Source organism: Balaenoptera musculus, chromosome 2, assembly GCF_009873245.2.
Source record: "Balaenoptera musculus isolate JJ_BM4_2016_0621 chromosome 2, mBalMus1.pri.v3, whole genome shotgun sequence".
NCBI lineage: Eukaryota > Metazoa > Chordata > Mammalia > Artiodactyla > Balaenopteridae > Balaenoptera > Balaenoptera musculus.
This window is the reverse complement of record NC_045786.1, coordinates 114,945,369-114,971,692: the sequence shown is the minus strand read 5'-3', so window position 1 is coordinate 114,971,692 and position 26,324 is coordinate 114,945,369. Positions and strand designations below refer to the sequence as shown.

The 26,324-nt window shown below is 35.3% G+C and overlaps 1 protein-coding gene across 1 annotated transcript in view; it reads right to left on the bottom strand.

Moving 5' to 3' along the window:
- TTC6 (tetratricopeptide repeat domain 6) overlaps positions 1–26,324 on the bottom strand; it is a 230,297-nt gene that overhangs the window by 52,514 nt on the left and 151,459 nt on the right. Inside the window, exons 10-15 of the mRNA XM_036843605.1 lie at positions 24,379–24,453; positions 10,664–11,037; positions 8,470–8,932; positions 8,034–8,163; positions 7,022–7,194; positions 5,175–5,311 (exon numbers count right to left, since the gene is read on the bottom strand). Of these exons, the coding sequence (XP_036699500.1) occupies positions 5,175–5,311; positions 7,022–7,194; positions 8,034–8,163; positions 8,470–8,932; positions 10,664–11,037; positions 24,379–24,453 (1,352 nt within the window). The remainder of the gene's footprint in view (positions 1–5,174; positions 5,312–7,021; positions 7,195–8,033; positions 8,164–8,469; positions 8,933–10,663; positions 11,038–24,378; positions 24,454–26,324) is intronic.

Sequence of the window (26,324 nt, the reverse complement as noted above, 5' to 3'; positions counted from 1 at the left end):
CACTGATGAAAATAGTTGCAAAAATCCTCAAAAAAATACTAGCAGACAGAATCCAGCAGCACATTAAAAGGGTCATACACCATGTTCAAGTGGGGTTTCTCCTAGGAATGCAAGGATTCTTAAATATATCCAAAGCAATCAATGTGATGCACTATATTAACGAAGTGCAGGATGAAAACCATATGATCACCTCAATAGATGCAGAAAAATCTTTTGACAAAATTCAACACCCATTTATGATAAAAACTCTCCAGAAAGTAGGCAGAGAGGGAACTTACCTCAACATAATAAAGGCCCTAACTCACAGCCAACATTGTTCTCAATGGTGAAAAACTGAAACCATTTCCACTAAGATCAGGAACAAGAAAATGTTGTCCACTCTCACCACTATTACTCAACATAGTTTTGGAAGTTTTAGCCACAGCAATCAGAGATAAAAAAGAAATAAAAGGAAGCCAAATCAGAAAAGAAGAAGTAAAACTGTCACTGTTTCCAGATGACACGATACTATACATAGAGAATACTGAAGATGCTACCAGAAAACTACTAGAACTAATCAATGAATTTGGTAAAGTAGCGGGATACAAAATTAATGCACAGAAATCTCTTGCATTCCTATGTACTAATGATGAAAACTCTGAAAGAGAAATTAAGGACACACTCCCATTTACTGCTGCAACAAAAAGAATAAAATACCTAGGAATAAACCTACCTAAGGAGACAAAAGACTTGCATGCAGAAAACTATAAGACACTGATGAAAGAAATTAAAGATGACACAAACAGATGGAGAGATATACCATGTTCTTGGTTTGGAGGAATCAACATTGTGAAAATGACTATACTACCCAAAGCAATCTACAGATTCAACACAATCCCTATCAGACTACCAATGGCATTTTTCGCAGAACTAGAACAAAAAATTTCACAATTTGTATGGAAACACAAAAGACCGCGAAGAGCCAAAGCAATCTTGAGAAAGAAAAACAGACCTGGAGGAATCAGGTTCCCAGACTTCACACTACATTCCAAAGCTACAGTAATCAAGACAGTATGGTACTGGCACAAAAACAGAAATATTGATCAATGGAACAGGATAGAAAGCCCAGAGATAAACCCAGGCATCTATGGTCAACTTTTCTTTGATAAAGGAGGGAAGAATATACAATGGAGAAAAGACAGCCTCTTCAATAAGTGGTGCTGGGAAAGCTGGGCAGCTACATGTTAAAGAATGAAATTAGAACACTCCCTAACACCATACACAAAAGTAAACTCAAAATGGATTAAAGACTTAAATGTAAGGCCAAACACTACAAAACTCTTAGAGGAAAACATAGGCAGAACACTCTATGACATAAATCACAGCAAGATCCTTTTTGATCCACCTCCTAGAGAAATGGAAATTAAAACAAAAACAAACAAATGGGACTTAATTAAACTTAAAGCTTTTGCACAGCAAAGGAAACCATAAACAAGATGAAAAGACAACCCTCAGAATGGGAGAAAATATTTGCAAACAAAGCAACTGACAAAGGATTAATCTCCAAAATATACAAGCAGCTCATGCAGCTCAATATCAAAAAAACAAACAACCCAATCCAAACATGGGCAGAAGACCTAAATAGACATTTCTCCAAAGAAGATATATAGATTGTCAACAAACACATGAAAGAATGCTCAACATCACTAATCAGTAGAGAAATGCAACTCAAAACTACAAAGAAGTATCACGTCACACCAGTCAGAATGGCCATCATCAAAAAATCTACAAACAGTAAATGCTGGAGAGGGTGTGGAGAAAAGGGAACCCTCTTGCGCTGTTGGTGGAAATGTAAATTGATACAGCCACTATGGAGAATAGTATGGAGGTTCCTTAAAAAACTAAAAATAGAACTATAATACGACCCAGCAATCCCACTACTGGGCATATACCCTGAGAAAACCATAATTCAGAAAGAGTCATGTACCACAATGTTCATTGCAGCTCTATTTACAATAGCCAGGACATGGAAGCAACCTAAGTGTCCATCGACAGATGAATGGATAAAGAAGATGTGGCACATATACAATGGAATATTACTCAGCCATAAAAAGAAACGAAGTTGAGTTATTTGTAGTGAGGTGGATGGACCTAGAGTCTGTCATACAGAGTGAAGTAAGTCAGAAAGAAAAACAAATACCGTACGCTAACACATATACATGAAATCTAAAGAAAAAAAAAAGGTTATGAAGAACCTAGGGGCAGGGCGGGAATAAAGACGCAGACCTACTAGAGAATGGACTTGAGGACACATGGAAGGGGAAGGGTAAGCTGGGACAAAGTGAGAGAGTGGCATGGACATATATACACTACCAAATGTAAAATAGATAGCTAGTGGGAAGCAGCCACATAGCACAGGGAGATCAGCTCGGTGCTTTGTGACCACCTAGAGGGGTGGGATAGGGAGGGTGGGAGAGAGACGCAAGAGGGAGGAGATATGGGGATATATGTATATGTATAGCTGATTCACTTTGTTATAAAGTAACTAACACACCATTGCAAAGCAATTATACTCCAATAAAGATGTTGTGAAGCAATTATAGTCCAGTAAAGATGTTTTTAAAATTAATTAATTAATTAATTTTAAAAAAGAAAAAGATATGAAAAAGACTTCTTTACACAAACTATGAAACATTACTGACCAAAAGGAATGAAGACCTAAAGAAACAGAATGTACCATATGTATACATGAAAAGACTCAAAATTGTTAGGATGTCAACTTCCCCCTACTGCTCTATAAATTCACTGTAACCCCAATCAAAATACAAAGGAATTGTCACAGAAGTTGACCTGCTGATTCTGTTAGGTTAAACCGTATGAAATTTTGAAATTTTACTATTTTGATCTATAAAGAAGTCAATTTTCATATAGTTTAAACCAACTCAATGTGTTTGGAAATGCAAAAAAGCCAAGGAATGCTCTGACAATTTTGACAGATCAAAAGAACTGTTCTGGGCTTCCCTGGTGGCGCAGTGGTTGAGAATCTGCCTGCCAATGCAGGGGACACGGGTTCGAGCCCTGGTCTGGGAAGATCCCACATGCCGCGGAGCAACTGGGCCCGTGAGCCACAATTACTGAGCCTGTGCGTCTGGAGCCTGTGCTCCGCAACAAGAGAGGCCGCGACAGTGAGAGGCCCGCGCACCGCGATGAAGAGTGGCCCCCGCTTGCCACAACTAGAGAAAGCCCTCGCACAGAAACGAAGACCCAACACAGCCATAAATAAATAAATAAATAAAAGAAAAAAGAACTGTTCTACTGGATTTCAAGACTTACTATGAAACTATAGTATTTAAGGCAGCATAGTATTGGTGCAAAGATAGATTTTTTTAAAACCCGCAAAATAGAAAAAGAGACTGAGAAATAGATCCACCCATACATGGATCTTCATTTCCTACAAAGCTAACACTGCAAAGCAATGGTAAAGGCACAGGCTTTTTATTAAATGTTGCTTGGAAAATTGAATATGCATGTAGAAAAAGTGAAATTTGTTTCCTTACTTCACATCATATACAAAAATTGATTCTAGGTGTACTGTAAATCTAACTTTAAAAGAGAAACAATAAACCTTCTAGAAGATCAGACAGGAGAATATCTACATGACACAAAAGTAGGAAAAACTTACTTATAGTACACAAAAAGCACGAACCTTAAAGAAAAAGGTTACTAAATCAGACTATGTTTCATTTTAAAACTTTGTTTACCAAAAGACAATTATTTAAGGAGTGCAGTGACAATCCAGAGCAGGAAAAAAATGTGCTGCAAATATAACCAACAAAGGGCCTGTATCAAGAATACGTAATAGTTCATACAAATCAATAAGAAAAAAGACCAACAACCCAAAAGTCATGAATGACAAAAAAGAAAATCCAAATGGTTAAGAAAATTTTGAAAATGAATAATCATGTTAGTAATGAAGAAAATGAAAATTCAAACTAAATGAGATAATACTACATACCCACTAGGATGGCTAAAATTTGAAAGTTATAATAGTAGCCAGTACTGGTCTGTAGCCTGCATATATTGCTGGTAGTACAACCAGTTTGTAAAATTAGTTTGGCCCTACAGCTGAACAACTGCATACCCTATGTACCACATGTTCTACCCCTACTTGTGCATCCAACAGAAATGAGTATATGTGTGTCATGTACAAGAAAGTTGAAGGAAACAGTATTTGTGATCATCAAAAATTAGAAACACTTAACTGTCCATCAACAGTAGAATGGATAAGTAAACTGTAATATATTCATATAACTGAATACTATACAAAAATTAAAAGGAGCAAACTACAGCCACATGCAATAGTACATAATATTCAATGAAATAAGTTAGAATTGAAAGAAAACTACTTTATGATTCTCTTTATATAAAGTTCAAAAAAAAAAAAGGCAAAACTAAACCAAGAATGTTTAGGGACACATACTTATGTGTTGAAACTATAAAGAAATACAAGTCAGGACAGTGGTTACCTTGTCAGGCAGGCAAAGGCACAAGGGGGTGCTAGAAATGTTGCTTCTTGACCTGATAATGGTTACACGAGCATTTACATTGTGATAAGTCATTATGCTGTATGTTTGTACTTTGTATACTTTTTTTGGATGCCTGCTGTATTTTTCTATAAAAATGTTAATATTAAACAAAAACTGTAAGTGAAGAGATGAATAGGTATGGCTACATACACATTTTAAGCCTCTTCAAAACAAAACTTAGATGAAAAGAAAAGCAACAAAATGGAAATTGCATTATGCACAATAAGGTTGGAAGAGCAAAGTTTAGTATCCCAGTTACAATAAGATAGCACAGAAATCTATATGAACATTTCTCTGTACTGAATGAATACAAAGTGTATGAAAAGAAATCCAAAGAAACAAAATATAGGTTAATACTTCAAAAACTGATAATGTAACTAGTATTCAGGAAATGCAAATGAAACAATTCTAAATTATCATTTCATGCCATTTAAGTTAAACTACCCACTACTCTTAGGGTATAGGTAAAGATTTTCCTTCACTAGTAGCACTAAAAATCGATTCACTACTTTTAAAGGGCTGTCTGATGTATTTCAAGAAATTTTCTTTCCTGAGAATGTATTTCAAAAAAAAAAAAAATTCAAAAACCATATCTAAAATAATTCTCACCTTGCTTGAGAATTTTGGGAATCTATATTTAACAAGGCTGTAAAATCCTCTTCAGCTGCAATCCAGTTTTCATTTTCATAGTAGAACATCCCACGTTTAAATAATGCATCTGTTCTTCTGGGATCATAAAAGATACACTACACGGGGGTGTGGAGGGGAGGCACAAAAACATATCACATAATGGAAAAAAAACCAAGAAAAGTATATAATCCTACAGCAAATTAAATGGACTAAAACCATGTTTTTAACTTCAGACTACATAAAAAAACTACTTTAAGATGCCAGAACTTTCAGATTTGCATTTGAAGACCATGCCTTTAGGAAGTCCATTTGTCATCAAATTCTAGAAAGGGGAGGTTTTATTTAAAAAAAAAAAAACAAAAAAACCCAGCAAATACAAGAAGCCAAGGTTTCTGCCCACTAAAATTTTTATGAATAAAACCTCATAAGTAATTGTTCAGCTAGAGTAGGGTTTTATTGGATCTATCATAGCATTTTATTCCAATTAAAGATGATATATATTAGATCACATCAAGGCTGATTCAATGAAATTAAATATGGATTAATTTAGTCCCTAAAATGGTGAAAAGAAATGAACTGCTTTTGGCATGGTTCATTCATTTCACATTGACATACAAGGCAATAGAATAACGAGACTAAATCATTGTAAACTCAGTTGTAAAGTTCCTTGCCTATGGATAGCGGGGAGAAAAATGAAGCACAAAGATTATGAAGTATTTTTAAAACAGGGAAAAAAGAACTCTAAAGATTTTGAAGTTTGTTTGACCTCAAGTTGCTGCATTAGTCAATCTTTAAACTATTGGTGCTAGATAAAGGAAATGATCAGAAAAGATATTTTGATAATTTTAATATCTTCAAAAGAGATTTGTGTTCACTTCTAGACAAGAAGTTACCAAAACTTATAATATCCTCTTGAAGCAAAAGAAAGCCAAGTATGTGGCTAACCATCATAGATTAAGAAACAGGGCAGTTGGGAACATGAAAAGCTAAATTATTTAAATAACATCTAAGTTCTCAATTGTACTAAGAATTAAGAATTTAAAGTCAGGAGTTCATGGTTACAATTCTGCCGCAATCAATGGAATATCTGCCTGACTCTAGCCTCAAAATACAGTTCAGCTAAAATTCACTTCCTCATGGGAATTCTCTGATATCCCCCAACCAAACATAAATTGCCTCCCATCATCTTTATTTCCATCATAGCATTCATCACAATTTGTAATTATATATTAGTGTATATATTTATTTCTTTAATATCTGTCCTTTAAACTATAGGCTCCATGTAAGCATGAAGCATGTCTGTTTTATTCACCAAGATTTATCCACTACATTACACTACACAATGCCTTAGCCAATAAATATTTGTGAGTAAATGAATGAATGAATGAATAAATGAGCCAGTGAGCACAGCTTTCTTTTAAAGCAGATAGGTTTGCTGCAGAAGAGAATCAGCTACGTCTCAAGAGTTAAGAAGCAGAAAATGATTTTCTCCATTGTTTGAAAGAAAAAAGCAATCTTCAAAGGTTTCTTTTTTCACTGCTTCATAGTCCAAGAGAAGAGAGCTGGAAAAGTCAAGTCCCCCTCAAAGTTGCCTCTTGCCGCAATACTCCCACACCTGACGCTGATGTAAATCCATCCATTCAAAAAAATCATTGACATACTGTTAATATCAATCCCAGTAACGAATGTTCTAGGGCCTAATCTAAAATAAACTAATTTTGATTATATAACATATGAAAGAATTTCAACAATTTGCTGTAATATTAGGATGAGAATATCATGCTCTAAAATATATAAATGGCAGAATTATATGTGATACAGCTTACTTTAGAAAAGTCATCAATGGCCAGTACTTTGTTTTCTATTTCGTACATCTCACCCCTCCTGAAATACATATCAGCATCCATGGGCTTGCACTTAATTGCTTGAGTATAATTTAGAATTGCCAAAGTACTGTCTTTTTTTCCTCTGAAAATTTCTGCCCTTGAAAAATATGCCTCTAAAGAAAATTTAAAAAGGTAAAATTTAGTGTTACAGTCCTAAATTTTTAAAGATGAATCCTTCACCCTCCAAAACTGTAGTCTTAGAATAATGTATCTCTATTATACTTTCTTTGCCATTTAACTTAAGATTTGTTTTTTATTTCAACAATGCGAAATTTGTTCTCAAAGCCTGGATAAATACTTATGGTTAAAAGTGTTTTCAATTTCAATATGAAATAACAAAAATTAACTTTTCTTTTTTGTATATGTGAAATGTTTCATAATCCTTTAACGTTCATAGTAAAAAGTTATATTTTGATGGTACAAAATCTTATGGACTTTTAGCAGAGATCAGCACAAATTTAAAAAAACATTTATTAAGCTCATGTTATATTCTAGGGGTATGTTGTGGGTGCTGGAGATACAAAGATGAATATGACATTTTCTCATTCCCCAAAAGTTCCATGTCTAGTCATTCAAGTTGGTTAGAGAATGGTACGTAAACACAAACGTAAATGTGAAGTCTTAAGAACGCTACAACTCTAATTCAGACTAAATTTGTAAATCATTTCTATAACTAAAAATTGTAAGTTCATATTCTTCTTACGGGATGAGCAGTAAGGAACCAATTTATTGTAATGTATACCAAGGACATTAACATTTCAAACCATGATAAGTATTTTTAAAACAATAGGATCACGAACAGTCCTAAATATATGATATCAAGAGTAAATTTAACTTAGGAAGTCACAACCATTTGTGGAGATGTATATGTCTTGAATTATGTATCTTTATACCGCTAAATGACCAAAGCTTAGGTAAAGATCTAAGTAATATAACTGCACAGACAACCCACCTGCATTATTTTTATTATATTTATTTATATAATTCAAGTCATCCAAAGCTTCATTAATTCTGCCTTGGAAAAGATAAATGAAATGTCGGTGCCAATAGGCATTGAGAAACAATGGCTCCAAGAGTATAGCCTAGAAAATAAATGTATAAATTCAATTTAAATTGATTTAAGGGAAGATATCCCACCAAATAAATTTTCAAACATTATTGATCCCAATGGCTTTGTACGTGTATAGTATAAAATGATGCCTCCCAATCTGACAGACAAAATCAAGTGTTTTTAATGTTAATTATTTGAAAATGCCAATAATCATAATTTCACAATCCCATATGTATAATACAAATATTCATTGTTCAAAATTCTAGTAAAAGTTAATATATAGTTATAAGCAAGGATAAATTGTTAATATTATTATTTTGATTAAATAAAAACTTACTTCCTGTAGATCATTCATGGCACTCTGGAACTTTCCCAGTTTCCTATAAAGAGCTCCACGCCTACAATATAAAAATGCAGGATATTTCTTCTTACTATTTATTTCTTCAGTCAAGATCTCCACTTCGGATTCATAATGTCTAATGACCGCTGGAGGAAGACCAGACTCCAAAGAATCACTCAATTCTATTTTTGGTGTTTTTTTCACTCTTTCAGACAAGTCTTCATGAACAGATATTTTAACAACTGTCTCTCTTAGGGTTGTCTTCTTTTGTTTAGGCTTAGAGAACAAGTCAAGAGCCCATGTTTGAGGACCACTATTTTCTGGAATTCTTCCTTTACTTTGGGTAAATTTGTCAAAATTTAAACACAAAGGTAGACTGGGACACTGTAATAGACGTTCATATAGTGGAACTTTGAGCAAAAATTTCTTCTGTCCAGGAAGGATTCCATGAGACTCTGATCTAGTATTCAAAAGAGTGATTTTTAAATTACAGAAATATAATTTTTATAATGAATAAATCAACTCAGCCACAGACAAAATTACTATTTCTCTGTTATCAAAATAAAATTACATGGTACTTTTATGCAAACCAAGTCCTCCTGCTCATTCATTGAGATCATATGAAGAATCTCTGTGAGCTTATGAAAGCAGAAGACTGTTATTAAAGATGCAGCCTTTGTAGAGAACTGAAATAAAAGGTCAGTGCTCCCTTCAGGCTTAATTTACACCCCTACCACCAACCAGAGGAAATACAATGGAGAAATGAGGAGTTAAAACTTGATGTGAGAAAGGAAATGACATCTAAATGGTTCACAAGGACATGAACTTGAGGAAGAAGGAAAGATTTGACTCCACAACAGGTTAACAAAAAAACATCCCAGACTCCATCCCAAACTTAGTAGGCTATCAAATTAGATGACATGTAGTAAGCTTTCAAATGGTATGTTTCTAGGATTATCCTCCTCAAACTCTCCATTTCCCACACAGTTTTCATTCAGTAGAATTTATGCATGCCAGTGCTGTACTAGCCACACAAGATAGAATAAACACATTCTATCAGAAGAAAAAAAAATCACACCCCATCATTTCATTAATATTTACTGAGTGTGTACTATGAGAAAGACCCGTGCTAAAAGTAGGAGAATAAAAGTGAGAAAAATCAGTACCCTTCCCTTTCCTTACTCTGTGACACTCCCCACTCTGCTCCACACTCTAGTGCAAGCCACCATCATCTCTTCTGTCTAGAGTACAATAACTTCTTAGTTCCCTACTTCTCTTGGTCTCATCCATTCTCCACATGGCAGCTAGCATGTTTTTTTTTAAACAAATGTAAATCAGATCATGTCACTCCCTCCAAGAGTTTTCTCTAGTACCTAGAATACAAATCAAACTTTTCACCACAGTCTACAAGACTCTACATGATAAGACCCCAGCAAGTATCTCTAATAACACTACTTTCTCGCCTCCCACTGTTCCAGGCACAGAGCAAGCCTCAAGGGTACTGCATTTTCCAGTCCTTCTGAGTAGCTGACTCCTTCCCAATTACTATTTCTGGTCAAATGTCACCTTAGAAGGACCATCTGTGCCAAATAGGTTTCGTTTCCACCTGCACATTTATCTCTATCCTTCTCTACCTTGCTCTTTGCCCTGGAGTACTAGTCTGTACAGACTACAGACATAGGATCCCTTGCTGTCTTCTAATCAAATATGTCCAATTAGGAGCCCTGAAAAGGTAAAGAGTGAAGTCAAAGTATTTATTCCTCTGGTCCCCTCCTGAAGGGCTGCCTCACACTGGCCATGATCTTTGACCAAAGTTCACTACTTATTTCAAGGAAATCCTTTCCATACAATTTCTTTCTTCCAGGTTCTAGTAATCACTCCCTCTTTTTGTCCTCTCATACTTAGGGGTAGAGATTGGCTCTATTATTTCTAGTCCCAGGATACTACTCTATCATTTGTGGTTTCCCTATGCCCTGACATCTTTGTAAATTGCCCTTGTTATACCTTCCTAGAATTATTCTAAATTGAGAGTGCTGTTTACTCCTGGGATCCTGACTGATAAATTAATTGGTACCAGAGATGGGCCCAGGAAATACACACACAAAAGGATCCTTCAATGAGTGAATTATAAAATTAAGGCCCAAACCACAATACATTTCTTAAACTATAACAATTGTTGATTAAACAAGACCTTTTAAGAGTTTTTGGAGGCTTGGATAACTCATCATACACAAGTGTAAGTTTACTGAGTCTCAATCCTTTCTTCAGTTTCATCTTCTTTTTCTTGGGATAAACAACGTAAGTAATGCCAGCTTGTCTAGATGTTTCAATGAGAGAGAGAGACAGGTCTCTCGAACTGTATCTGCCCTGCATGTTGTCTAAGATAGTATCTATATTTTCTTTCACAGAGACGGGTTCCTCAGTTTCATTTTGCTCAGCCATCCAATGCTCCAACTCCTTTGTTTTTTGAAACATCACCTCTTTCATACTGCTTTGCATGTCATCCTTAATCTCTAATGGAGTTATGGTCTCCTCCTTCTTCAACTCAACTGCAGATTTTACTCTCTTATTTATAAGGAGATAAAGAAACAGAAAAAATATAAAATCAATTTAGTTGCTGTACATTTAAAATTAATTCAGTTACAATTGCTATTAATGTAATTTGGTCACTATTGAAAAATTTTAAATCTATTCTTGATGTTTTTCAAAAGTGAGCATATAAGTTAACAGTGGGTTAGTTAAAGCAAAGTGCAATAATTTGGTCACATGACATTGCAATAGCTACATAAAAGTAACACCATAAAGTAGATATGAATTAATTGTGATTTTATATATTCTTAATTAGAAATGAATGCTCTTTACATATCCAAATAAAGTATTTGCTCTACTTTTAGTTTAATGCAAAAAAAAGTGGTAGAATGGGCAAAAATTATTAAAATGCCTTACCTTATAAAATCAATTTGTGGGACTTCCCTGGTGGCACAGTGGTTAAGAATCCGCCTGCCAATGCAGGGGACATGGGTTCAATCCCTGGTCCAGGAAGATCCCACATGCCACGGAGCAACTAAGCCCGTGTGCCACAACTACTGAGCCTGTGCTCTAGAGCCTGCGAGCCACAACTACTGAGCCCATGTGCCACAACTACTGAAGCCCGTGTGCCTACAGCCTGTGCTCCACAACAAGAGAAGCCACCGCAATAAGAAGCCCGTGTACCACAACGAAGAGTAGCCCCCACTCACTGCAACTAGAGAAAGCCCGTGCACAGCATTGAAGACCCAACGCAGCCAAAAGTAAATAAATAAATAAATAAAATCAATTTGTAAGTCTATTTTCAAAAGCACCCTAACAATATTGAATTTCTATACATAGTATTCAATTATTTTCAATTCAATATTTACAGGCTTAAATAACAGAATTTCAGCCTCATATTCATTTTATCTAATCATTAGAGAACCAACTTAATTTTTAATAATAATATTAATATAATACGTTAATAATTTACAATAATTATGCATTAGTAACTTGAAACTCTAACAACACTCATTATTAATAAAAGAGAGATCAGTTCCAATCCTTTGATACAGCATTTCTTGCCTTTTGAGCTATTGTCACTAAATTAACTGCATTTAATTTTCCTAGTAAATAATATTTTGTTACAGAAATATTTTTCTTTATAGTGAATATAGGCCCAAATTCCAAATATAACAATTCCATACAAGCTGGTTATATACTTTAAGATGTACTAAAGTGCAATAGGGATATTGACCCTCTCTGTGACTTACTATATATACTTCCCCCATCTCAAGAAATTGTATTCAACTCAATATGTAATTAGAATCGAGAATAGAGAAATACAGACTATAGAATAGTTGTATGTGTATGTATATGTATATACCAAGAAAAGTAAACACATATGTATGTACCAAGAAAAAGTAGAACATGCCTGAAAAAAAGTAGAATGTAAGATTTTTATATTACCCGCTTGCTGACTAGCTATGAATTATGCAGCTCTGTAGAACACTTGAGAAGGAATTACTGACAGAATCTATAACTATAAAGCAGAACTACCAGGTAGGTTTGGGTTTTTTGTTTGTTTTCCAGCTTTACTGAGATATTATTGACATATAACATATATAAGCTTAAGGTATGCTGTGTAATGATATGATAAACATATATACTGTGAAATGATTACCACGATAAGGTTAGTTAACACCTCAATCCCCTCATATAATTACCATTGTTTTTGTGTGGTGATAACATTTAAGATATACTCTTTTAACAACTTTCAAGTATATAATATAGTATTGTTAATTATAGTCACCATGCTGTACATTAGAGCCCCAGAATTTATCTTATAAATGAAGGTTTATACCCATTGACAAACATCTCCCCATTCCTCTTCTCCTGCCCCAGCCCTTGCAACCACAATTCTACTCTATGTTTCTGGAAGTTCTGCTTTTTAGATTCCACATATAAGTAAGAACAGTATTTATCATTATACTTTTTATTATGTAAGTTTCAGGTGTACAACACTCTCATTCAACATCTGTATATACTACAAACTGACCACCCCCAAAGTCTACCGTCCATCACCATAAAGCTGACCCCCTTCACCCCTTTTCCTCACCCCTCAAGCCCCCTTCTCCTCTGGTAACCAACAATCTGTTCTCTGTATCTATGAGTTTCTTTTGGTTTTGATTTGTTTGTTTATCTATTTTGGTTTTGTTTCATTTTAAATTCCACACACGAGTGAAATCAAATGACATTTGTCTTTTTCCTTCTGACTTATTTCACCTAGAATAATACCCTCAAAGTCCATCCACGTTGTCACAATTGACAAGATTTCATTCTTTTTATGGATGAGTAGTAGTCCATTGTGTGTGTGCATGTATATGTATAAGACACACACACACACATATATATGTGTATATATACACATATATATATAATCACTATATATATATATATATATATATATATATATATATATATATATACACCACATCTTCTTTATTCATTCATCCATGGATGCACACTTAGGTTGTTTCCATATTTCAGCAATTGTAAATAATGCTGCAATGAACATAGGAGTGCATATATCTTTTCCAATTAGTGTTTTCATATTCTTTGGGTAAACACCCAGAAGTGGAATACCCAGATCACATGATAATTCTAGTCTTAATTTTTTGAGGAACCTCCATACTGTTTTCCATAGTGGCTGCACAAATTTACAATCTCACTAATAGTGTAAGAGTGTTCCCTTTTCTCCACATCCTCTCCAATACTTGTTACTTCTTGCCTTCTGGATAATAGCCATTCTAACAAGTGTGAGGTAATAGCTCACTGGTTTTGATTTGCATTTCCCTAATAATTAGTGATGTTGAACATCTTTTCGTGTGCCTGTTGGGCTACCTGTATATCTTCTTTGGAAAAATGTCTATTAAGATCCTCTGCCCATTTTTAATCATGTTGTTTTTGTGTTGTTGAGTTGTATGAATTCTTTATATATTTTGGATATTAACCCCTTATCAGATATATAATTTTCTCCCATTCAATAGGTTACCTTTTTGTTTTGATCATGGTGTCCTTCACTGTGCAGAAGCTTTATAGTTTCAGTAGTTCCATTTGTTTATATTTGCTTCTGTTTCCCTTGCCTTCAGAATCAGAGCCATAAAAACATTGCTAAGACAAATGTCAATGATATTACCATCAATGCCCTCTCCTAGAGTTTATGGTTTCAGGTTTTACATTCAAGTCTTTAACCCATTTTTAGTTTCCTGTGTATGGTATAAGACAGTGGTCTAGTTTCCTTCTTTTGCATGTGGTTGTCCACTTTTCCAAATACCACTTAATTGAAGAGACTGTCCTTACTTCATTGTGTGTTCTTGACTCCTTTGTTGTAAATTAATTGTCCATATATGTGTAGATTTATTTCTGGGCTCTCAATTCTGTTCCATTGATCTGTGTGTCTGTGCCTATACTATATGATTACTATAATTTTGTAGTATAGGTTGAAATCAGGGAGTGTGATACCTCCAGTTTTGTTCTTCTTTCTCAAGATTATTTTGCCTATTCAGGATCTTTTGTGGTTCTATACAAAATTTTGGAATTATTTGCTCTAGTTCTGTGCAAAATGTCATTGGAATTTCGATAATGATTACACTGAATCTGTACATTGCTTTGGGTAGTATGGACATTTGAACAATATTAATTCTTCCATTCCATGAGCACAGAATATCTTTCCATTTACTTGTGTCTTCATCATTTTTTTTCATCAGTGTCTTATAGTTTTCAGTGTACAAGTCTTTCATTTCCTGGGTCAAATTTATTCCTAGCTATTTTAATTCTTTTTGATGCAATTGTAAATGGGGTTGTTTTCTTAATTTCTCTCTCTGATACTTCATTATTAGTTCATAGAAACACCACAGATTTCTGTATATTGATTTTGTATCCTGTGACTACTGATTTCAGTTATTAGTTCTAATAGTTTTTTGGTGCTATCTTTAGAGTTTTCTATATATAATATCATATCATCTGCAAATAATGACAGATTTTCTTCTTCCTTTCCAACGTGGATGTCTTTTGCTTCTTTTTCTTGCCTAATTGCTGTGGCTAAGACTTCCGTATTACGTTGAACAGAAGTAACAAGATTGAGCATCCTTGTCTTCTTTCTGATCTTAGGCAAAAAGCTTTCAGCTTTTCACCACTGAGTATGATGTTAGTTTTGGGTTTGTCATATGACTTTTTTATATTGAGGTATGTTCCCTCTATACCTGCTTTGTTGAGAGCTTTTTTCATAAATAGATGTTGAATTCTGTCAAATGCTTTTTCTGCATCTATTGAGATGATCATATGATTTTTATCCTTTATTTTATTAATGAGATGCATCATGTTGATTGATTTGTGGGTGTTGAACCATCCTTGCATTCCTAGGGTAAAACCCATTTGATCGTGGTGTATGATCCTTTTAATGTACTGTTGAATTCAGTTTGCTAATATTTTGTTGAGGATATGTGTGTCTATGTTCAAAAAACAATTGGTCTGTAATTTCTTTCTTTCTTTCTTTTTTTGTGGTGCCCTTGTCTGGTTTTGGTATCAGGTGAATGCTGGCCTTATACAATGTGTTTGGAAGGTTTCCCTCCTCTTCAGTTTTTTGTAAGAGTTTGAGAAGGATAGGTATTAAATCTTCTTTGAATGTTTGGAAAAATTCACCAGTGAGGGAGGTTTTTGATTACCAATTCAATCTCTTTATTAGTAATCAGTCTATTCAGGTTTTCTATTTCTTCATGATTCAGCCTTGGTAGATTGCATGTTTCTAGAAATTTGTCTCTCTTCTGGGTTGCACACTTTGTTGGCATATAATTGTTCATAGTATTCTCTTATGATCCTTTGCATTTCTGTGGTATCAGTTGTAACTTCTCTTTCATTTCTTATTTTATTTATTTAAAGCCTCTCTCTTTTTTTCTTGGGTAGTCTAGCTAAAGGCTCGTCAATTCTGCTTATCTTCTCAAGGAACCAGCTAAGTTTCACTGATCTTTCCTATTGTCTTTTTAGTCTCGATTTATTTCCACTCTGATCTTTATTTTTTCCTTCCTTCTACCAACTTTCAGCTTCATTTTTTTCTTCTCTTTCTAGTTCCTTTAGATGTAAAGTTAGATTGAGATTTTTCTTGTTTCTTGTGGCAGGACTGTAGTGCTACAAAAGTCCCTCTTAGAACCCCTTTTGCTGAATACCATAGATTTTGCTATGCCGTACTTCTGTCTTCATTTGTCCCTAAGTGTTTTTTTAATTTCTCCTTTGATTTCTTCCATGACCCATTGGTTGTCTAGTAGCATGTTGTTTAATCTCCACATTTTTATGGTTTTCCTGTTTTTTTCTTGTAATTGATTTCTAGTTTCACACCTTTGTGGTCAGAAATAATGTTTGGTAGGATTTCAATCTTCATGAAAGTTGAGACTTGTTTTGTGACCTAACACGTGATCTATCCTGCAAAATGTTCCATATGCACTTGAGAAGAATGTGTATTTTACTGCTTTTGGATGGAATATTCTTTATAAATCTATTAAGTCTATCTGGTTTAATGTGTCATTTAAGACCAATGTTTCCATATTGGTTTTCTGTCTGGATAATCTATCCATTACTGTTCAGTGGGCTGTTAAAGTTCCCTCCTTATTGTATTGTTTTCAGTTTCTCCCTTTAAGTCCATTAATATTTGTTTTATATATTTTGATGCTCCTATATTGAGTGCATATATATTTGTAAATGCTATATCTTCTTTTTGGATTGACCCTTTTATCATTATGTAGTGCCCTTCTTTGTCTTTTATTACAGTCTTTGTTTTAAAGGCTATTTTGTCTGATATGAGTATAGCTATACCAGCTTTCTTCTCATTTCCATTTGCATGAAATATCTTTTTCCATCCCTTCACATTCAGTCTGTGTGTGTCCTTACTTCTAAAATGAGTCTCTTGGGCTTCCCTGGTGGCGCAGTGGTTGAGAATCTGCCTGCCAATGCAGGGGACACGGGTTCGAGCCCTGGTCTGGGAAGATCCCACATGCCGCGGAGCAACTGGGCCTGTGAGCCACAACTACTGAGCCTGCGCGTCTGGAGCCTGTGTTCCACAAGAGAGGCCGCGATAGTGAGAGGCCCGCACACCGCGATGAAGAGTAGCCCCCGCTTGCCGCAACTAGAGAAAGCCCTTGCACAGAAACGAAGACCCAACACAGCCAAAAATAAATAAATTAATTAATTAAAAATAAAATAAAATAAAATAAAATGAGTCTCTTGTAGGCAGCATATAGATGAGTCTTGTTTTTTTTTTTAATCCATTCAGCCACTCTATATCTTTTGATTGGTGAACTTAGTCCATTCACATTTAAAGTAATAATTGATATGTATGCACTTATTGCCATTTTAATTGTTTTATGGATGTTTTTGTAGTTCTTCTCTGTTCCTTTCTTCTTTTTTTCCTCTGTTCCCTTATGGTTTGCTGGCTTTCTTTAGTGTTAGCTTTAGATTCCTTTCTCATTTTCTTTTGTGCGTTTACAAGTTTTTTCTTTGTGGTTACCATGAGGCTCAACATAACATTCTATGTATATAGCAATCTTCTTTTAACTTGATAACAACTTTGAACACATCCTAAAGCTTTACATTTTTACTCCTCCCCCCACATTTATATTTTTATGACACCTTTTACATCTTTTATTTTATGCTTTCCTTAACTAATTATTGTAATTTTACTTAATTTTACTACTTTTGTCTTTTAACTTTCATACTTGCTTTATAAGTTACTGATCCACTACCTTTACTATATATTTACCTGTTCTAGTGAGATTTTTACTTTTATATGTTTTCTTTTTATTAATTTGGTGGCTTTTCTTTTCAGCTTACAGAAGTCCCTTTAATATTTCATAGAAGGCTGATTTCGTGGTAAACTCCTTTAGCTTTTGCTTATCTGTAAAACTCTTAATTTCTCCTTCAATTCTGAATAATAACCTTACAGGTGGAGAATTCTTGGCTGGAGATTTTTCCCTTTCAGCACGTTTTTATATCATGCCACTCTCTTCTGGCTTTTAAAGTTTCTGCTGAAAAATCTGCTCGTAGCCTTATGGGATTTCCCTTGTATGTAATAACTTGCTTTTCTCTTGCTGCTTTTAAGATTCTCTCTTTATTCTTATCTTTTTTCATGTGTCTTAGTGTGTTTCTCTTTGGGTTCATATCATTTGGAACTCTCTGGGTTTCCTGGACCTGGATGTCCTTTTCCAGATTAGGAAAATTTTCAGCCATTATTTCTTCAAATAATTTTTCTGGCCCCTTCTCTCTCTCTTCTCCTTCTGGGACCCCTATAATGTGAATGTTATTCTGCCTGATGTTGTACCAGATATTCCTTAAAGTATCTTCACTTTTTTTTTTTTTTTAAATGCACTTCCACGTTTATTGCAGTATTCGCAACAGCCAAGGTATGGAAACAACCCAAATGCCCATCAGAGGATGAATGGATAAAAACGATGTGGTATGTATACACAATGAAACACCACTCAGCCATGAGAAAAGAGGATATCCTTCCATTTGTGACAACATGGATAGACCTTGAGCACATTATGCTAAGTGAGATAAGTCAGATAGAGAAAGACAAGTACTGTATGGGTATCTTCACTTTTTAAAATTCTTTCTTCATTTTGCTGTCCTGTCTGAGTGATTTCTGTTGCTTTTTCTTCCAACTTGCTGATTCATTCTTCTCCTTCATCCAGTTTGCTATTGAACCCTTCAAGTATATTTTTCAGTTCAGTTTGGTACTTTCTTATATTTTCTATCTCTTTGCTGTTTTCACTGTGTTCATCCATTCTTCTCCCAAATTTGGTGAACATCTTTTGACCATTACTTTGAACTCTTTTGGAACATATTCTTCTCTCTGCTTTTGCCTGACTCTTTGTGTTTTTCTATATGGATTAGGCAAAACAGCACCTCTCCAAGTCTTGAAGGAGTGGTCTTGAGTAGAAAATGATCTGTGGGACCCAGAAGCACAATTTCCCCTGGCCACCAGAGTCAGGCATTCAAGGGGCGCTCCTTGTGTGGGCTGTGTGCACCTGCTGGCTGTAGCAAGGCCACAGCTGCTACACAGAGAGAGCAAGGCTTGGTGCTCTTGCTCACCCAGCACAGTTGTGGCATGGCTGCTGTGGCACAGGGTGGGGGGAACTTGGGGCACTTGCCCTGCCTGACTGCAACACAGTTGTGTCATAGGGTGTACAGGGTTTGGTGCACTCACCCAACCCGGTTCCAACATGGCTGATGCACAATGTGTGTGTTGGCAGGTACTCAGGGCACTCACCTGGCCTGGTTTCAGCGTGGGGTGGGTGGAGCATGCCCACTGGCACTAGCAGATTATAGGGAGAACACAAAAAATGGCACCCAGCAACTCCTTCATCAGTAAGTTAGAATGAGATTTAAAAATGGTGCCCACCAGCACTTCTGTCCCCAGAGAAAGTCCCAACAGGTTCCTGCCTCTCCAGCAGCTGCTTTAAGATCAGTAAGTGGGCATCCCTCACTTATGATCTAGGCGTTTTTCAAACTATTGCTTTTGTGCTGAATCTCAGGGCAAATGGATCTGTGCAGGAGTCCTTTAAGAGCAGGTTCTCCATTCCCTAAAGTTCAGTGGTTCTCCTGGACTCAATCCTCACTGATTTTCAAAACCAGACATTTTGGGGGGCTCACCTTTCCATTGCTGGACACAAGGGTGGGGGTTCCTGATGTGGGCTCACTCCCTTCATTCCTTGAGGGAAAGTTTTGGGATCCCTCCTGATTGTGGGTCACCATTCCTGGGGTGGGGTCTCAGGTGAGATCATGTCTCTGCTCTCCTACTTACCCAGATGCATCTCTTTTATCCTTGTTGTAGAAGCACTCTTCATCTAGTTCTCAGGTCCTTTTTGGAGGAAAATTATTCCATATATAGCTTCAAATTTGTTGTGTCATGGAAGGAGGTCAGTTCAGGGTCTTCCTATGCTGTCATCTTAAACCCAGTCTCCCTTTCTCTCTCATTTATCATAATGTCCCATGGTCCATGCATGTTGTCACAAAAGGCAAGATTTCCTTCTTTTTATAACTAATATTCCATGAATATAGATGCAAAAATTCTCAAGAAAATACTAGCAACAAATTCAACAGCACATTAAACAGATCATACTACATGATCACATAAGATTTATCCCTTGGATGCAAGGATCATTCAACATACACAAATCAATAGATGTGATACATCACATTAACAGAATGAAACATAAAGATCATATGATCAACTCAATAAACATATAAAAATCATTTCACAAAGTTCAACATCCTTTCATGATTAAAAACTCTCAACAAAGTGGCTATAGAGGGAACATACCTCAACATAATAAAGGTCATAAATGACAAACTCACAGCTAACTTCACACTCAATAGTGAAAGGTTGAAAGCTTTCCCACTAAAATCAGGAACAAGAGTGCTCACTCTTGCCACTTTTATTCAACATAGTACTGGAAGTCCTAGCCAAAGCAAGTAGGACAGAAGAAGGGGAAAAGCCATCCAAATCTGAAAGGAAGAAGTAAAATTGTCTCTGTATGCAGATCATAGGATCATATATAGAGAAAACTCTAGAGACTCCACGAAAAAACTGTTAGAACTAATCAATGAATTCAGTAAGTTGCAGGATACAAAATCAACATACAAAAATCAGTTGTATTTCTATTTACTAACAATGAATTATTTGAAAAAGAAATAAAGTAATCTCATTTACAATAGTATCAAAAATAATAAAATACTTAGGAATAAATTTAACCAAGGAGGTGAAGAATTTGTACACTAAAAATTACAATACATTGATGAAAGAAGTTGAAGACACAAATAAATATAATAAAAAGATATCTCACATTCGTGAATCAGAATTAGTATTTTTGAATATCCATACCACTCAAAGCATCTATAGAGTCAATACAATACCTATCAAAATTCCAATAGCATATTTCACAAAAATAGAAAAAACAATCTTAAAATTCATATGGAGCCACAAAAGATCCCAAATAATCAAAGGAATTCTGAGAAAGAAGAAAAAAATTGGAAGCATAAGAATTCCTAATTTCAAACTTTATTACAAAGCTATAGTAATCAAAGCAGTATGGTGCTGGCATAAAAACAGACACAGAAACCAATGGAACAGAATCAGGATCTCATAAATTATCCCATGCATATATAGTCAACTAATATTTGACAAGGGAGCCAACAGTACTCAATGGTGAAAGTATAGGTTCTTCAATAAACTGTCCTGGGAAAATTGAATATTCACATGCTAAAGAATGAAATTGGACTCCTATCTTACACTACACACAAAAATTAATTCAAAATGAATTAAAAACTTAAATGTAAGACCTGAAACTGTAAAACTAGAAGAAATTACAGGGAAAAGTTCCTTGATGTTGGTCTTGGTGATGATTTTTTGGATATGACACCAAAAGCACAAGCAACAAAAGCAAAAATAAACAACTGGGACTACATCAAACTTAAAAGCCTCTGCACAGCAAAATAAACAATCTGCAGAATGAAAAGGCAACCTATGAAATGGGAGAAAATATTTACAAACCATCTATCTCATAAGGAGTTAATTCCAAAATATGTAAGAAACTCTTCCAACTCGATAGCAAGAAAAACAAACAATCCAATTTAAAAATGGGCAAAGAAACTCAGTAGAGATTTTTCCCAAGAAGACATGCAAATGGCCAACTGGTTCATGAAAAGTTGCTCAGTGTCATTAATTATCAGGGAAATGCAAATAAAAATCACAGTGAGATATCATCTCACACCTGTTAGAATAGCTATTATCAAAAAGACAAGAGACATCAAATGTTGGTGAGGCTGTGTTGGAAGTGTGAGTTCAAGTGTTGGAACCCTTGTACACTGTTGAGGGAAATGTAAATTGGTACAGCCACTATGGAAACAGCATGGAGACTCTTCAAAAAATTAAATATAGAACTACCATATGATCCAGCAATCCCACTTCTGGGTATATATCCAAAGGAAATGAAATCAGGATCTTGAAGAGATATCCACACTCCCATTTTCATAGCCACATCATTCATGATAGCCAAGATATGGAAACAATCTACCTATCAACAGATGAATGAATAAAGAAAATGTGATATAGATACAGATATAGATATACACACACAATAGAATGTTATTCAGCCATAAAAAAGAAGGAAATCCTGCCACTGGCAATGACATGGATGGACCTTGAGGACATTCTGCTAAGTGAAATAAGTCAGACAGAGAAAGAGAAATACTGTATGAGCTCACTTATATGTAGAATCTAAAAACAAAACAAACAAACAAACAAAACCCTCATAGATACAGAGAACAGATTCATGGTTGCCAGAGGCAGGAAGTAGGAGATGGGCAAACTGGGTGTGGTGGTCAAAAGGTACAAACTTTTAGTTATAAAATAAATAAGTCCTGGGGATGATTTAATGTACAGCATGGTGATTACAGTTAAAATACTGTATTGTATATTTGAAAGTTGTTAAGAAAGTAGCTCTTAGAAGTTCTCAGCACAAGAAAAAAGGTGTAAATATGTGGGATGACGGATGTTAACTAGACTTACTGTGATGATCATTTCACAATATACACAGGTATCAAATAATTATGTGGTACACCTGAAACTAATATAATGTTATATATTAATTATATGTCAATAGAAAAATTTTAAGGATGGTGTCAGTGTACAGGGATACAAAACAGAACAATCAAAAAGTTGGTAAGAAAGAAGAATGTCAGAAATGAAATAGGAAGCAGGTTAAAGTTAAGCAGGTTAAAAGCAAGTTAGAAGCAAGTAACATGGAGAATCAAGGAAGCTGAGTGTCAGATTTCAGAGAGAAAAACAAAAGCTGGGAGCTATTTGCCAATGCCACTAAACGTAAGATCAGCACTCAAAAAGATTGCCAACAAACACATGAAAGAACGCTCAACATCATTAATCATTAGAGAAATGCAAATCAAAACTACAATGAGATATCATCTCACACCGGCCAGAATGGCCATCATCAAAAAATCTAGAAACAATAAATACTGGAGAGGGTGTGGAGCAAAGGGAACACTCTTGCACTGTTGGTGGGAATGTAAATTGATACAGCCGCTATGGAGAACAGTATGGAGGTTCCTCAAAAAACTAAAAATAGAACCACCATGTGACCCAGCAATCCCACTACTGGGCATATACCCTGAGAAAACCATAATTCAAAAAGAGTCATGTACCAAAATGTTCATTGCAGCTCTATTTACAATAGCCAGGACATGGAAGCAACCTAAGTGTCCATCATCGGATGAATGGATAAAGAAGATGTGGCACATATATACAATGGACTATTACTCAGCCATAAAAAGAAACGAAATTGAGTTATTTGTAGTGAGGTGGATGGAGTTAGAGTCTGTCATACAGATTTAAGTAAGTCAGAAAGAGAAAAACAAATACAGTATGCTAACACATATATATGGAATCTAAGGGAAAAAAAAAAAGGTCATGAAGAACCTAGTGGTAAGACGGGAATAAAGACACAGACTTACTAGAGAACGGACTTGAGGATATGGGGAGGGGGAAGGGTAAGCTGTGACAAAGTGAGAGAGTGGCATGGACATATATACACTACCAAACGTAAAATAGATAGCTAGTGGGAAGCAGCCGCATAGCACAGGGAGATCAGCTCGGTGCTTTGTGATCACCTAGAGGGGTGGGATAGGGAGGGTGGGAGGGAGGGAGATGCAAGAGAGAAGAGATATGGGAACATATGTATATGTATAACTGATTCACTTTGTTATAAAGCAGAAACTAACACACCATTGTAAAGCAATTATACTCCAATAAAGATGTTAAAAAAAAAAAACGCTTATGGATTCTTGTTGCAGAGGAAAGTCCATTGCGTTTGGTAAGAGAAGGTGTGGGTTTAAGTACTAGCTCTGTCACTTATCACTTTCTGACCTTTGCTTTTTCATATATAAAACAAGGATAGTCTCATCTTCCCTCTTATCAGGAGATTGTGTAGCTCAAGACCAAACTGGAATAGAGTCCATGAAAATGCATTAACACTGTGAGCCCAATGCAAGTGTAGATCAATATTATAAGTGACTTGATTTATAATATACCAAGTAAAGCCAAAGTATGAATATGAGACACTTCCAAGAGATGTTGAAAATCTTCAATTGGTACTATGAACAACAATCTTACAGGGGCTACCAAATACACAGTTGAATCCAAAATTTCAGTCAACTCTGGATGAATCAAGTGATCACACTATTTCAGGAAAGCCAACAAAAAGCATAGGTGGTGATTATTACTAGAGATGTAAACATTTCTTTTGAATAACAAAAACAGAAAAATTATCATACCTTTAATTGTGGAGATTGCATGCTGAAACATTTTTGCATATTTTCAAATGAGGCAGATTTTCTTAGGAAAAAAAACTGTGAAATAATCAGATGACAAATATACACTGACTCTAGACACTATTTGGTAAACTAAAATATCATATGACAATTGGCTAATAATAACTGTTTAAGTAAATCAATGAAATGCAGAAACACTAATGAAAATACAGGTTCTTACTGATTTTGAAATCACTGACTTCACAGATGGGAGCAGAGCTTAAAATACATCAATTAATTTTGAAAAGTGTATAATAATGGAAGCTATCTTATTTTTTTAATTCAACATATATAACAAACACTAAAGTTTCCAGAAAGTAGCCCAGGTGTGTGTAAATGTGCCATAGATATGCTGGGCCATTAATCCTCTTAGCCCTGGGGCTGCGCTAGTGGGACCTGGAGCGGCTACTGTTCCTCCTACTTTTCAGTGGCTACTGAACAGTCTCCTCTAAATCGTGAGCAACCTCAACCTTTTACCCCGTAAGGCCACACAAATATTATTACTTACTATGAGAACTATTATACTAAAAGAGTTGTGAAGTACTAACATACCAAATAGAGTAGAAAGTACCAAAAAAAATGACATATTTCATGTATGATGGTGGAAACAGACATAAAGAAGTAACTATAATCCAAAGCAACTGTAACAATGACTGTAAAGATAGCATGAATCAGGTGTAAAGAGAGCACAGGAGAGGTAGAGGTCAATTCAGAATGGAAAGGAACCTGGATTGACCAGCTTGAAGAGGTAGCATTAGGGCTGGCCTGTAAAAGGTAGTGACATTTCCATGAACTGAGAAGGGGTTGAGAACATCCCAGGCCAACGGAATAGCCTAAACAAGCACAGAGAAGTGTCAAAGTGCTGGGATTTTAGTCCCCTAGGACTCTGGTGCAGGCAGAGTACAGGGTACCTGGGGGTTACATGGAAGCAGAAGCATAATGGGAGGTAAGATAGTAAATATAGTCAAGGCCAGGTTATGAGGCTTAGTTAAGCACTCTGACTTTGATAGGTGGAGTTATTCAGTTTGTTCAGATTGAGTGTTGTAATTACACCTGTGTTTTAGGAACATTGCAGGGGACAATAGGGAGGATGGATTAGAAACCGTTAAAAACAGTAATATCTGACAGGTAGGTATAAGTAATGCTACTAGAGTAGTCTATGCATTCCAAACTAGACAGTGTCATTTGTTGGTTCAAATATGTTTTTAAGTGATGGTCACTGTTCTAGGTGCTGTGGATAAAACAAGAATGATATGACCTCCATATCACTCAGACTAATGAAAAATAAAAAGATAAAACATATATGAGGACAAATATTTAATAAGCAATAGTGATATATGTTAAAAACAGCAAAAGTGATCTATATTAAATAGAAATATTACTCAAAAAAAAAGTATTACCTGACTGTATGGGGAATATGGAAGGAGGCACAGACACATATTAAACCTACTGTAACTGACCAGAATGGGGATTTGATTTGTCCTAGGTCAATAAGGCTCTCTACTATGTGACACTCAGCATCCCAGGATATCACCAAGGGGAGTAAGGGCTGAAGGCCTTAAGGAAAGAAAAATAAAACCCTTTCTTGTTTGTCCCTCATAAAGTTCAAGATATTTATTAAACCACTAATATAAATTTCATACCTTTCTTCTTCCCTCAATCACTATCTCTTTTCTCCCCAATTGTGTTTATTAATTAGTTTATTTAGATACACTGTAGGGATAATAACGTCATGGGCATGAGTCCAATCACCATTTAGAGAATTCAGTTTTACTCTGTTTCATAGCCATAAACAAATCCCTCCCTGCATTTGGTCAAAAGATTCATAAACATGTTCCTTTGATCATTTAAGACCTGGGCAAGCAGTGCTAAATGAGTGCAAACCCAGACATTTTAGGAATTTTAGGAAA